At 46.8% G+C, this 13,348-nt stretch overlaps 4 protein-coding genes across 4 annotated transcripts; all 4 read right to left on the bottom strand.

Annotated features, from left to right (window-relative positions):
- Window positions 1–417: 417 nt before the first annotated feature.
- F4813DRAFT_72667 (uncharacterized protein) lies at window positions 418–3,578 on the bottom strand. The gene is made up of 5 exons (XM_049248834.1): window positions 2,980–3,578; window positions 1,905–2,915; window positions 1,583–1,854; window positions 1,182–1,534; window positions 418–1,122 (listed from the first exon to the last, which is right to left on the bottom strand). The coding sequence occupies exons 1-5, from the start codon at window positions 3,119–3,121 to the stop codon at window positions 846–848; spliced, it is 2,055 nt and encodes a 684-aa protein (XP_049099710.1). The 5' UTR covers window positions 3,122–3,578; the 3' UTR covers window positions 418–845.
- A 2,111-nt stretch (window positions 3,579–5,689) lies between these two features.
- On the bottom strand, window positions 5,690–8,530 carry F4813DRAFT_359408 (glycoside hydrolase family 47 protein). Its single transcript, XM_049243331.1, has 3 exons — window positions 8,358–8,530; window positions 6,587–8,335; window positions 5,690–6,530 (listed from the first exon to the last, which is right to left on the bottom strand). The coding sequence occupies exons 2-3, from the start codon at window positions 8,228–8,230 to the stop codon at window positions 6,411–6,413; spliced, it is 1,764 nt and encodes a 587-aa protein (XP_049099709.1). The 5' UTR covers window positions 8,231–8,335; window positions 8,358–8,530; the 3' UTR covers window positions 5,690–6,410.
- Window positions 8,531–9,104: 574 nt separating this feature from the next.
- F4813DRAFT_72595 (uncharacterized protein) lies at window positions 9,105–10,662 on the bottom strand. The gene is made up of 2 exons (XM_049248832.1): window positions 10,514–10,662; window positions 9,105–10,465 (listed from the first exon to the last, which is right to left on the bottom strand). The coding sequence occupies exon 2, from the start codon at window positions 10,306–10,308 to the stop codon at window positions 9,331–9,333; it is 978 nt and encodes a 325-aa protein (XP_049099708.1). The 5' UTR covers window positions 10,309–10,465; window positions 10,514–10,662; the 3' UTR covers window positions 9,105–9,330.
- A 249-nt stretch (window positions 10,663–10,911) lies between these two features.
- Window positions 10,912–12,973, bottom strand: F4813DRAFT_72598 (uncharacterized protein). The gene is made up of 3 exons (XM_049248833.1): window positions 12,674–12,973; window positions 12,506–12,584; window positions 10,912–12,436 (listed from the first exon to the last, which is right to left on the bottom strand). Exons 1-3 carry the CDS (start codon window positions 12,748–12,750, stop codon window positions 11,021–11,023), a joined length of 1,572 nt encoding a protein of 523 aa, XP_049099707.1. The 5' UTR covers window positions 12,751–12,973; the 3' UTR covers window positions 10,912–11,020.
- Between the last annotated feature and the right edge of the window lie 375 nt (window positions 12,974–13,348).

The following is a 13,348-nucleotide window of genomic DNA, read 5'->3' as shown; positions in this document are numbered from 1 at the left end:
AATAGGGAGAGGACAGTCAGCATATGTGTATATGGGTAGAGGGATATAGAAGACATACGTACCTCTGTTTAGGGCGTATACGTCGAATATTAAAGGTAAACCAGGTCGTACGATGGTACTGCCATGCTGGAGTTTAAAAGCCGGCAAAATAAACTTAGGCTTTTTATATAGAGAAAAACGTAGCGGCAATAGATAAGTGCATAGTAGTTCGTTTCGCCTTTATTTACAGTCTATTCTGACCAAATCGATCGTCCAGTATAGAGATATATACAATAAAAATTTGACGTCAAAGATGTGGTATACGAATTCAAATACAGAACCCAACTGTAACCCCTAACAGTATAACAATATGAAGATAAAAGAAAAACTATAAATATTCCACGAATTTTCCTATCCAGTAATCAACTCCAAGAACTTTTTTACCGAGACCTTCTAACTCTTCGTTAATACCCAGTGCTGTGTGTCCTGTCCTGTGTTATTCTGTAGCTTAGTCCACGTCTGAATCAAGAAATGCTATGTAGACGCCTAACAGAAAAATGAAAAGGGGGCGGATCCAGTCCCGGAATTCAATCAAGTATAGAAAACGAACATAGTTAAATCGTGTAAGAGGGTATTAATAGTTAATAGTAGAATCCGTGAGACCGTGAGATATATAGTCGTCCAGCATGAAGGTCTGCTGAAGACAACTGCCGAGACTAGGGTCTTACGCGTATTGCAAGTGATGGGTGCCCGTTGTATGTGCAAATATGCATTTGATAAGAGAGCGGAACAAGGCGGTTGATGAAGGGGGACGACGAAGGTCAGTGCTTGGGCTTGGGCTTCGAATTAACCACAAGCCAGTTATTCTAACCCCCGAGCTGCGTACCAGTGAACTGCGACCAGTACTCTTTCCCATTTTCGGGGAGCTCGCGCCTGTGGACATTTCGGCAGTGCGTCCGGATATTGTCGGTGCGTACATGATGGAAGGCCTTGCCACAGTAAGGACACTCTATGGTTACATGGCCGGTTCGGTGCTGTCGCTTATGGCGGGACAAGTGTGAGCTGACATGCCTACCAGTGAAGGTCTTGCCGCACTCTTCACATTGTGCGGCACTAGTTACAGACGGTGTGGTATTGCTGGTCCTATAGCCTTGTTAGATAGGTACGTATATGCGTAAAGTAGGGGGTCATAGGCTTCCTACACGTTGGATATTTCGATGCTGTTATCCACGAAGCTATGCACATTACTTCCTGATGAATCAATGATGGATGGCGTGGGCTGGCTGCTGCTGGCTCGCGAGGTAGCGATATGTTGTCGAGGTTGTAATGTTCGATGACTTCTCTGGGTGCTATGAGGCTGAAGTAAATGCGCTGGGTGATACGCCCCGCTGTAGTTCTTTACTATCTCGTTGACACGCTTCTCGAGGTCCTGACTTCGACTCTGGCCTCGGTCTCGAGTAGATATATTAGGAGAACTTGTTGCACCAGCCTCAGGGCAGGTTTGCAAAACTATCCGAGCAAACTCGCGACATAAATCGGGGCTAGGTAGCAAATGCTAACGATTATCAGCCATCGTAGTCAGATGAGGCTCATGTGCACTTACTGTTCCTAGGCTGATCATATAATCCGCAACGTCTGGGACCGAATGCAACCCGCCAAGCAATAGTAGTGACGACGTGGTCGATATTATTGCTTGGACTATAGGGTCCTGTAATGAATGCGAGACCAGAGCTCTTAATGGGTCAAAGAATAAACAATCAGCATTCTTAAAGAATTGCTTTTCGGAAACCAGAGCGTTCGAAGTTAATGGTCGTTTGTTCCAGCGGATCGACCCCTGAGAGAAAAGGTGAGGCAAGCCACCCTGGTTTGTAAAGTCTAGTATCATGTAAGACGCAATCCATAACACATAGGATTGATATACCTACTATCTATAAACTTCATAAAAATAGTGAATGGCGTAGAATGGCTGAGAGGCATTGGGCCCATCCCAGTTTCATAAGGTGGATAGCTAGGCGGTGGGGATAACCCATATACTTGTCCGACGCGTTGAGGGGTCTGGTTCTGAAATGCAGAATGATTTATCTCGCTTGAAGAAAAGGGGTTGTTTAAATTCGTTGTCGGGGTATAAGGCATGATATTTTCGGTCCTCGACGGTTCATAATAGTTGAACTTCGACACATGATCCAAGGAGTAGCCCGTCATGTATCTATCACCAGCACCAGAAGCAAAACTTTGATCCCCAGATAGGGCCCATGGACTTGTGTCGGGATTGGAGACTAGGTGTCTCTGTGGATATAAAGAGCTGTCGGTGATAGACTGCGGATAACAGGTAATATCAAGATTTGTAAATTTACTGCCTGTCTCGAAAAGGGGCGTTTGAATGTGGGGTCGAGCGAGTTGAGTGTTCCCAGACGATCGATCTGCCGACTTTAACCGCTCGAATACCAGATCAAGGCTTGGTTGATGAGTCTGTATTATAGGGATTCTATTTCTCCAACCGGTGAACGCAGATTCGACACTCTCGAAAGAATTGGTCTCGCAGGTGTAGTGGAAAATCGCATGTTGAACGATCATAATAGGGAGTATCTCGTGAAATTCGGAAGGAATGATATCTTGTAATATGTCGCCAAGACCTCGCAGACCGACGTTCCGTATTTCAGTCGACTTATTGTGTGTTGTCAACCAGTCTTTTAAATCAGGTGGTATGTTTTGGTCAAAGCATTCTTGAAGCTTTTCACAGTAGCCATCAATTTTCCAGACGAACCACCAAAGAAAGCGCCATTGTTCTTTATCCCAACTATTGGATGAGTTGTCCATCAGACTAGGATTCATAAGTGGAGAGGCTTGGAAGGTATTGTTCATCGGGCGGTCGAATCGCAATGCGGGAATGGAGAAGTTATGAAGATGCTGTAAGTTAGGCGTAGTAGCCAACGCCCCTAGCTAAATTGTTAATCATCTTTACTACATAACTTGCTAACAGTATACTAATTCTATACGTACCGCCCGACACGTTTGCTGATGTGCGTAGAGAATCGAGAAACTCGCAGGTGATAGCAAATGAATTAATTTTACCCAAGCCAGTAGCGTCGACGTCGTTCTTGTAGGGCGCCATCAGCAGTGGTGACATCGGATAGTCTTCCATGGTGAAGTTTGCCAGAAGAGTCGCACCCCAACAGCTTCGACTGGCAAGCCACGATAAAGGAGCTGAACGACTTTGTTTAAGCGGGGGGGACGATAGTCACCCTCTGACGTCTCCAAGGAATCAAGCTCACACGGCAGTGCTTCGACGAGAACAGTTCCATTGTCGTAAAGGAAGGGGACCACACAGATGAGCTACTTGGGGACTTAAAAAGAAAAGTTGCCCCGAGGCGGAAGTTTTGCGAGTTGGCTGTTAAAAGGTGGTGAATGAAATCGGGCTGTCCTGCAGCATTGTCCTGACAGCTAATGAGAGACTTAGCCACACCACTCCAGAACTAGACACAAAAGCCAGTCAAATAAACAAGGATGTAACTATGCAGTAATGATACCGACTGGCGGATATCTGCTAGAATCTAAGTACAGAGAGCTGCTGCTTTTGGTACTCATTTCTCTCGATCCACGGTGTAAGCTGGCGTAGACTGGTATAATTCAGTAAAGCCCGGCGAGGATCAGAAAAATATCACATAGAAGCGGGGTAGCTCAGAACATTGGCTCGGCCACTTGCACAAGGGTTACAATGACCATGAGACCGCCAGCCTTTCGGAGTATTATGTGTGCAAGACACATGGGGATGATGTAGGTAAGCACCTACACGTATCTGATTCTTAGGCCATTGGGAATTTGTTTGACTTCCGGTTCGCCCGTGATCAGATAACATATATCACATCTTCAACCTAGAATTCCGATTTATCTCCAATCAGTGACGATTCTTACCGGAACAGCCCGTTCGTCCGACCATTTGGAAGAACTACTTACACCTGGAGCACGGGGCAACAGGGCAACGAGGCAACGAGTCTTAGGTCACAGACTGCTCCCCGGTCAGGATGTGAGTATTGGGCACCAGTGCTTTCGGGGGTGGCTGATTTTCAGCCATGAACCGCAATTGAATGATTACCCAGGTAGGTAAGCTGGTCATAACGCCAACTAACAGAGCTATGCATTAAAAAACATTCGAAGAAACTCCAAGTGACGCCCGACTATAATAACAAGACCGACCAAAAGGGGGAAGAAGGTGAGCTTTCCTATCCACTCGATTACATAGGGCAAGAGTATGTATGAGCTCACGCAAGAATGGGGGATATGATAGGTAACATAACTTGAAGCAACCCTGGGGACATGGAAGCCATGCATGTGTGGGGGCCTCGAAGAACCAAACCCTTGGACAACGAACCACACGAAAGTCGGACCTGGTTCTGAATATAATCTGCGGCTCAAGCATGATAGGATAAGATTTCGGTACAAGTTTGACCAGGACGGTCAGTTACGATAGAAAATGGCCATTCAATGAACTAGGACAGCTTGTCGACTGGCTGTATATGCCTGGACATCAAGATATGGAGTCCAACAATGTAGTAGATGTACTCGTAGCTACTGACCTACCATGGAAGCGATTTACATAATGCCTTTATACTATGACAACATCAATGATAACTAGGGCGGGTGTAAAAGAACCATGTAGGCACCTACCTACCACCATTCATCCTCGATACAAAAGTCTCAGCATGTCTCTGCAGCGTAAGGGACGCATATGATCTGATAAAAATACCATGGTAAAACCAAACAAACATAAGTAACTACCTAATGCTTGCCCCTAACGGCCCGATGTGGCTGCGCAAAAATGTCCTTCGCATCATCATCATCATCATCATCATCAATGGCATATTGGATGCCGAAGAAAACTCGTACCTAGTCAAAAGAGCCTCAAAGGTCTGAACAACGTGTCCTAGTTAACTAGCAAAGAAAAAGAAAAAGAAATCATCAGCGTCGGAGACAACAGCGGTGGCTGTGTTCTAATACATGCAATGTCTACATACAATGTCTTTAGGTCTAGCTGTCGCCAAGCATGGTCAATGCTCGTCGACATCGACAGGGGTCTCCCTCTATGTATGTACGTATGTATGGACAACTTTTTTTTTATAGAATGTCATCCCTACCTAGCGTTGTCTTAACCCGCCCTGCCGTTCTTGACCTACCGAGCTGCCGGGTAGCGAGTTCAAGACGGATTTACTATACCTTGCCTACCTAGGTACCTAAGAAACCTAACAAGTAATATGGGTTCCTCTCAGCTCTCCCTTTTAGCTTCGAATTCTGTCATATCTCATCTTATCATCTCCCCAACCTGATGCATACCACTATCTCCGAAAATGATGAATAGTAAGTAGTGCATGATACGTCGTATAGCAAGACAGTTATTACAATATTAATAACTTAGCTCACCGTCTGCATCTGTAGTGTAGAGCTATTTCTACGCGAGCATATAATCCCTGTCGTGATCCTGCCCGTCGAGAATGGGGTTCTTAGTTAGATAAGAGAGACAGGGGATCATGATGCCAGCACCGGCCCGCGCCCGTAGTTTCAATCATACCATAATACTTAGTAACTAGCTACCTAGCAAGTATGTATAGGTAGTGATGAAGAGAATAAAGGTACTAGTCTCGAAACCATCCGCGTCCTGATTGGTACAGATGGAAGACGAATTTCGCCGCGAGGGTAAGACATTGAATCAAGGAACATGATTACATGCATGCATGCTTACTTTTGGCAAATAACTCCAAACAATAAAAGAGCATATGTGTAGTCGATCAAACAGCAAGAGCCCGAGGACAGCGAAGGGGAAGAAAAAAACCCTTTTCCGCCGCTGTTATGCAGTGCCTTAAACACCAATCTCAATTTTTTTTCTCGCTTCGTCACTCGCCGTCTCCAAAACCAGGCAAGATGTGACTCACCAGTCTTCCAGCACATCAAGTTGCGCCTCATCCATATGCATATGTCCTTACAGATCGTAGTCAAAAAGAGGAAGATGGTTGTCTACGTCGTGACACCACGAGAAAAACCGACTAGACCAAAACCCTCCTTGCTACCCAAAGCATGATCTACTATTTCCGAAGGTATTCGCGGGGTATTATTATCATTAAGTCTATCGTAGCATTATGTCTATCCGTACGTACGCCCCATCGCCCGATATACATGGTCTTCGATCATCACTCATATGCCACCTTGACATAGATGAACGTAACCTTCAAAAATGTCTCTCGCTCTCTCTCTCTGAGACCGTTTCACGGCATATCATAACGGTAAGTTATTCCACCAACTACATTCACATAAATAACAAGGGGTACGGACCGCACTTTAAATCGGTTTGCGGAGACAATATATCCGGGGTAAGCTGACTATCGGCTACCTATGCGTAACAGCGGCTGCTGACTTAAGGATAAAAACGAATCTTGCGCGTCTCATCTGGGTCGTTTCAGGGGATGTGCTTCCGTGTTCAAGACAAATTCGTCTAAATTAATAAGATCTGGCGAGGAGAATATCAGATAAAAGTACCTGAGTGTTTCGGCCATCCAGAAACTCTGTGATGATGTTAGTCAAACTGCAGAATCTCGTGATATTTATTACAATAACATACCTCCATAGAGTCTGTCTTGACTGTGACGACATCTCTAACGGATTGAATCGCCGAAAAGGCTAGATCAGTCTCAGTGGCTTTCCGAATCGCCTGGAATATCCTCCACGCCATCTCCTGGTACTCGGCGTTGCCGGTCATGCGATACATTAAGAATACGCTCTCGATTGCTTCTGGCCGTAGAAGATATCGCGGGTCACGTGCACTTGTGAACCCCTTCTTTAACTGCGTATTCGATTGATCTTCCCATTCTGACTCGTCCCATTCACATGGATCTAGCGTCTCACACTTGAGCAAGTCGAAGACTTCGGGCATAATGCCGGCGGGCATTGCATCGTACGCCCACACGCAGCCTCGGGTGATCTTCTCACCGATTTCGAGATGTTCCGGGATGTTGAAAAGCTTGCTTCCGAGTCCAAACATTCCGCCGACGAAGCACGCGAGGTGCTGTCCCTCGGCGGTTAGATGAGGGCCCGTGTCATCAGACACGAACACATTTCCAGTGAAAAGTATATCGTCCTGATCCGGCGTCTTCGGCCGAAATAGCAAATTCTTTATAACTGTATCCATCGCTCCGCGGTAGAGCTTTTCGTACACTGGCTCAAGGCCGCCAAGTATGGCAAATGTTTTCGGTAAGTATTCGTAAAGACTATCCGCCAGCGCACCGAGCGTAAAGCTATTGTCATTGTCTAGCTGTAACTGTTTAAAGTCAAAGAATGTTGGCCACATGCCGGGTAGGGCGGTTTTGTTCTGCCATTCATCCAGGACCATTGTCACTCTGTTTATAGCGTCATAATATTTGTTGTTTCCCGTAAGCTGTGTTAGCCTAGTAAATTCGAGCGACGACGATGTGACGGAGGCAGACGGGTCATGATACCCAGCCTCTTGCTTACCATCTTTCGCATCATCGAAATCCAACCAGAACGGCGGCATGTGGTTAGGCGTGTCGTATGCCATATAAAGCATGTCGCCAAGCTCGACGGCTTTCTCGAGCAATGCCGTCTCCAAGCTCAAGTCATACGCGCCCAGGAGCCCTCCGAGGTGTCGAATAGTAGTCTCGAAGAAATTGCAAGAAGTATCCCTCGTATTGGACCAGTTGATGGTCACAGCCGCGGCGGCCGCTTCGTAGAATTCGTCTTTAAGGCCCATAATCCAGAGTGTCGAAAGAGAATCAACGAGCGTAGCTCCCCAACCTCCAAATCCAGGCGCATCCCTCCCTTTCCCGGATACCGGCATAAGTTCATCGTAACCAAAACCAGCGTTCTTGTAGCTAGTCCAACTCTTTACAAACGCGGCTTTAACTTCTGCACGTCGGCTCGCTAGGACCTCTTCCCTCGCAACACCTTCGGGGCTCGTATCGGTAATGAACGCATATTGGACTTTCGGCAGCGCAAGAGGCCTGCCGGTGGGTAGAGGCACATATTCTGATATGGGATACTTCAATTGCTGCTGAGACCAGTTGTAACTCGTCCTAACGAAGGTAAAGCCGAAGAGGGTATCGCGGTGCTCGGGGATAAGTCCGACTAAAAGATATAATACGAGTACTAGAAACAATGAAGCGAAGACGCGCGTCTTGCGTCGAAAGAGGGCCATTATGGCGTCATGAGGTTGGTGAAGGACCTGCCATTGGACATTTTCAACCAACATGGGTGGAGTTGGTGAATGTTATGAATGCCCTCTTTCGACTTTCTCTAACCCTATCAACCAACAACCAATAGGAATACTATTGACTCATTACCGACTCATTACCGACTCATTACCGACTCATTACCGATGTTATTAATGATTAAGATATGTGGGCGGCCAAGAAAGACGACGGACTGAAACAGGCTGGATCTGACAGCGCGCGCTGTGAGAACTGCATTGGTGAAACAAATACTAATACAAATATGTGTCAGGAATTGAGGCTATTTGGGTTAGGTAGTTATTTGAGATTTGAGATTTGAGTGCTGGAGAACTGGAGAAACTGGAGAAACTGTCCGCTAGAAATTAAAAAATCCCGGCTACCCGGCACGCTACATCGGAGACCTGCTAGCCGCTGTAAGCCGCTGGTTATTAAGTTTTCCTACCACACCTGCAGGCTGCCGAGCCGTTGAAATTGGAGAACTAGTGGGTACATTACGAAGTAGTATTGTACATAGGTACCTCTTATCTATCACTGTAGATCATCAAGGGCACCAGGACAGAACCTCATTTTAATACATAGGTACGTTCTTATGGGCTGCCGAATGTCAAATTCCGAAATCTAACACTATTGAAGGTATTCTAAATACAAATATTGATAACTCAATTAATAGGTAGCTATAAGGCATTTTCAACTTATTCTATATCATGTACTCTACCTAGTTATATCTCAATTGGACATTATAGAATTAGAGTACGGTACAAAAACCCAAACTAAATCACCATGTAGAGTACCTAAGTTACATGTACCTAATAAACGCCTAGTATTAATTGCATCCTAAATGAGCCGACGGTAAATGTTCACAGCCTCCAAACAAGCCAATGCTACTTTATTTACCTTAGGTACTTTATTTACTTTATACTCTATTAGTGCTACGTTTAAAAAGTGAACATGTCCACAACTTAACCATATCGAGATCCCTCCCTAATCTTAAACACACCAAGCATCCCCCCCAGAACAAAAAAGGCAATACGTGGAAAGTATATCGTCTATAAACTTAGGTACACATTATATTACTTACAACTCTCCAATGACGCAGTGGTATCCCTCAAGCAGCAATGTCTCATTTTCCCAACTTATCAAGTAGTTTTCCCGTAACATCTCTACAGAACTTCCATATCCTCTTAATTTTCGTCTCCCAGGTTCTCCGTCCCTTTTTGCCCTTCTTCCTATCCTCCCGTTTATCTTTTCCCGCCATGCCATCGGCCTTGTCCACCTTGCCCACATTGTCTAGCACCCACGCGATCTCGCCAGCCACCACGTCCGGGCGATCTCTCACAACATGATGTCCGCAGTCCGGCACATGCACGTACCTCTTCTTCGCGTTCGCCGCAGCAAGATCCAACTGCTTCTTTTTCATCTGCTCGTCTACCGCATCGTACATCTTCAGCATCTCCCGCCTCTGTCTCAGATCCTCCTTCTTCATCCCGTCTTTCGCCGGCACACTCGCTTCTGCAGCCTCCAGATCCGCCCACTGCCGCAGCAGCGAGTTCCCGCGCACCACGCTCAGGGGCCTCGTGCCCAAGACCCGCAGCGCGTATTGGCTCTCCTCTACATCGGGATCGAGCCCGCCTTCTTGGCCTGTTTCCACGAGCACCATGCCCACGATTTCCACATTGCCGTCGTCCCCGTTGTCTTTTTCAGCCTCCAGATCCAAGAAGGTCCGCGCAAACGCGCCGCCGTACGAATGTGCAACAAGCACGCAAGGCCCCTTCAACCCCTCGCTTTTTAGATACTCCCTCAGCTCTGCGGTAGCTTGCGGGGGGCGAGGATTCAGGATGCCGCGGTCGTACAGCAGGACGCGTAGGCGGTGAGGTACAGCAGTTAGCGTGTGCGCCAGTGTGTCCCACGACGGCGAGCACGACTCGCCTGAGCCGTGGAAACAGATGATGAGAGGTCGAGTTTCCGCCGCGTCACCGTCATCAGTCGTGCCTGGATTCGGATCAGGTTCCAAGAGCTTATGCTCTGCTTCGGATGACGAGGTTTCGCCCAGGGTTTCCGTGGCCGAAGGCATCCCGTCATTACCGAGGTTCGCACTCATCGTGCGGGAAGGTCATCTGCACTGCGGTTTGGCCGAGATGACTGCCAGTTTCATTTCGAGGCAGAAGGCCAATGAGGCGTATTTCTTCCCAAGCAAGACGATTTTCTACTTTAGGGACTCGGATTGGCACTTCTACGGTGTGCGGCGTTTGTTGGAGCTGCAGTTGTGAGAATGACGAATGCTTTACCTATCTAAGGTACCTTACATATATGTACGGCTGGAGATTACGTGCACGGACCATGGACTATGGATCATGGACACATGTTCCAATACAAATACACACCTAAGACAGATACATAAACATCTCCAAGGCGACGAGCCGCACTGTGGTATCACACAGGCTCTGTACGACCATAGGACATTATGAGGTAGGTAGCCAATAGTAGTTTCTTTGTATTCCTCGGATTTAAGAATCGCGCCCGAACCTTGGGGTATATCCAAGCAGTCTTCATATGCAATTCCCATACCATACACCAAAGATCCTAATGTCCGCATACGCCCAAGAGGCAATTATAGCCAGTATTCCCCCATAAACGCCCCCAGTAGCCAAGTAGGCTTCGCAATAGCCCAAATAATGCATTTCTTTTCAACGTAACGCCAAACTATGCTAAATAATGCCCATATCCGTTAATGTGTAAAATCTGACCAATACCTAAGCCATCACCTAAATCCCGGGAAGATTTTGAGAGCTGTGCGTTTCCCTATTGATATGTTAGCTTCTAGACCCACTAGTATGGCAACGCGACTTGCATTGGGGCCGCCCGTCGTCGCTATTCGTTTCGTCGACGGGTACTACAAGGTCCTGCATGCGATCTCGTGTCGTTCCGACCGTGCTTGGTCTATCATCTGGCCTATCATCCCTTGGTTGCTCTTGCAAGTCGATAGCTTCTTCCGGCTGCGGAGATGAGATCTTGCATATATGCTTCTTCATAGAGCTACTCCACGAGGATAGCCTTTGACGACCCCTTTCGACGTCCACGGTGATCACCGCGCCACTGGACCTCAGCTTCCGAGTGCCAAACTCCCTACGTACCATCGAATTGGTTATCTTCGGGCAGTAACCGCGAGGCAGCATTGATGCTTTGCAGGAAGGGCATAAGGAGCTAACTTGGCCCAAGAATTCGTCAATGCATTCGGGGTGGTAGATGTGGCCACAAGGTAGTTCACGGATGATTGTTTTCTTAGACTCGAAATCTTCTAAGCAGATGAGGCACGTAGGTTGATAATCGATGGCCGAATCCGTCTTCTCGATCCTTACGCTAGCAGGTATTCGACTACCTTCTGATGACCTCCGCCCTATCTTCTGTGGGGATTGGGCTGACGTAGGCGATGATTGCAGTGGCGGATCGTAGTTATAGGTAAATAAGGGGAAAGTTAGGATATGATGCATTGGCACCATTAGCCTTTTAATACCTAGAGCCTCCAGATTTACTTCACCCCGCATCACGCGGCGTCGTAATGCAGCGCGACGGCGACTCTGGACAAAATGCATGAGCAACGACGTACTGCCTATGATGGCAATAATTACGCCAAGAATAATCAGAATAAATACCCAAAGCGGAAGCGTCGTCGATACGGTAATTACGGTTAATTCCGTCCATACCCGTACGTAGTCTGCCGGGTTTGGAGAGTACGTAGAAATAATCTGATTGCTGAAGGGAACTTGAGATAAATCACCAGAATAAAGACTCAGCTGTCTCATCATCTCGTATCCGGAGGCACCGGGGATCGCATAGACGGGGTATCGATTCTGCGTCTTCCACATCTCTCCATCTCCTAGGTCCCAAGCCTCGTCGTCAACATCTGGTGGTTGACTAGTATCGTTATCTGGGCGATAAACAAGCATCCCTCGGATGGGATCCAACCTAGCCGAGGCAAAAAATGCTTGGGTACACTCGGTGTTAATCCATGGCGCTAGAGCAATAAGGTTGTAATTCGTAGGTGGCAAATTCACTTGTCGTGTGACGTTTGATGGAATATATTTTGCTGCCTCTTCCTGACACGGATCATCGTCACCGAGGTCTGGCACGTATAGGAGACCTTGGATGACCCCATTTGGCGTTGAAATTGAAGTAGTGGAGAGGGTCGTAATGTTCTGAAGTAGATCCTCAGAATATGCTATATGGCTCTATCACAACGTGTAAGTAAATGTTTACTCTTCTAGGATACTCCCTATTCCTCAAGTTTCAAAACATACTGATAATGCGGTAATATTTCTGAGGATAGTGCTAGGAACCGAATGACCACCCGTCCAACTAGGATTGCTGAATAACAGTCTACTCGAATATTAGCATGATATTATCGACGGTATAGCCCATCAACTCGTTTAAGTGCACGAGTCAGGCTTTAATAGAAGGGCAACAACAACAACAACAGTGATGATGATGCATGACATTGATGAGGCAGTAGTAGATGAGGCACGACGAAATTGATAAAATGCATTTCGGCGTAATGCTACGTCGTACAACACAAGCGATGCAGCGATCGCGAATGCACCGGCGACGCACCATTCGGCACCGTTGATCTCATCGACGCTGGTCCGTCGATTAACAAGCATTTGAACATCAGTCATTCGGCCAACCAGCAACCATCAAGATTGCTAAGCTTTTCTCGATGGCCTAGTATCTTCTTGGCAGAGCCCAGCAAAAAAGAAAAAGAAAAAGAAGCTTTCTCTTGGCGACGTACACGACATTCCGGACGGTTTGGAGTGCTGTAAAGTAGACGTCAGCTGCTGTGCCAAGGGATTTTAGAGAGGGCTCGGCTGGTGCCAAGAAGATTTTCAATCGCTATAATAATAAACAACTCTGGGCAGCGGGGACAGAAATAACAACAATGACGAAATTGACAGGACTACTGGAGACAATAAAAGAAAAGGGACTAGACATACACATGCTCTTATAATCATTATACTATTTTGAGGGATGGTTGAGACATTACGATTGATAACGAAACAACAAAACGGAAGGGACAAGTTCTCGGGAACGGGAACAGGAACAGGAACGCAAATGACGAAGGAGGGATAATAGATAGTAGATAATTG

This window comes from Daldinia decipiens (assembly GCF_022478715.1).
Source record: "Daldinia decipiens strain CBS 113046 unplaced genomic scaffold F4813scaffold_16, whole genome shotgun sequence".
NCBI classification, from domain to species: Eukaryota; Fungi; Ascomycota; class Sordariomycetes; order Xylariales; family Hypoxylaceae; genus Daldinia; species Daldinia decipiens.
Note: the sequence above shows the minus strand (reverse complement) of the source record. Positions and strands in the feature narration are given on the sequence as shown.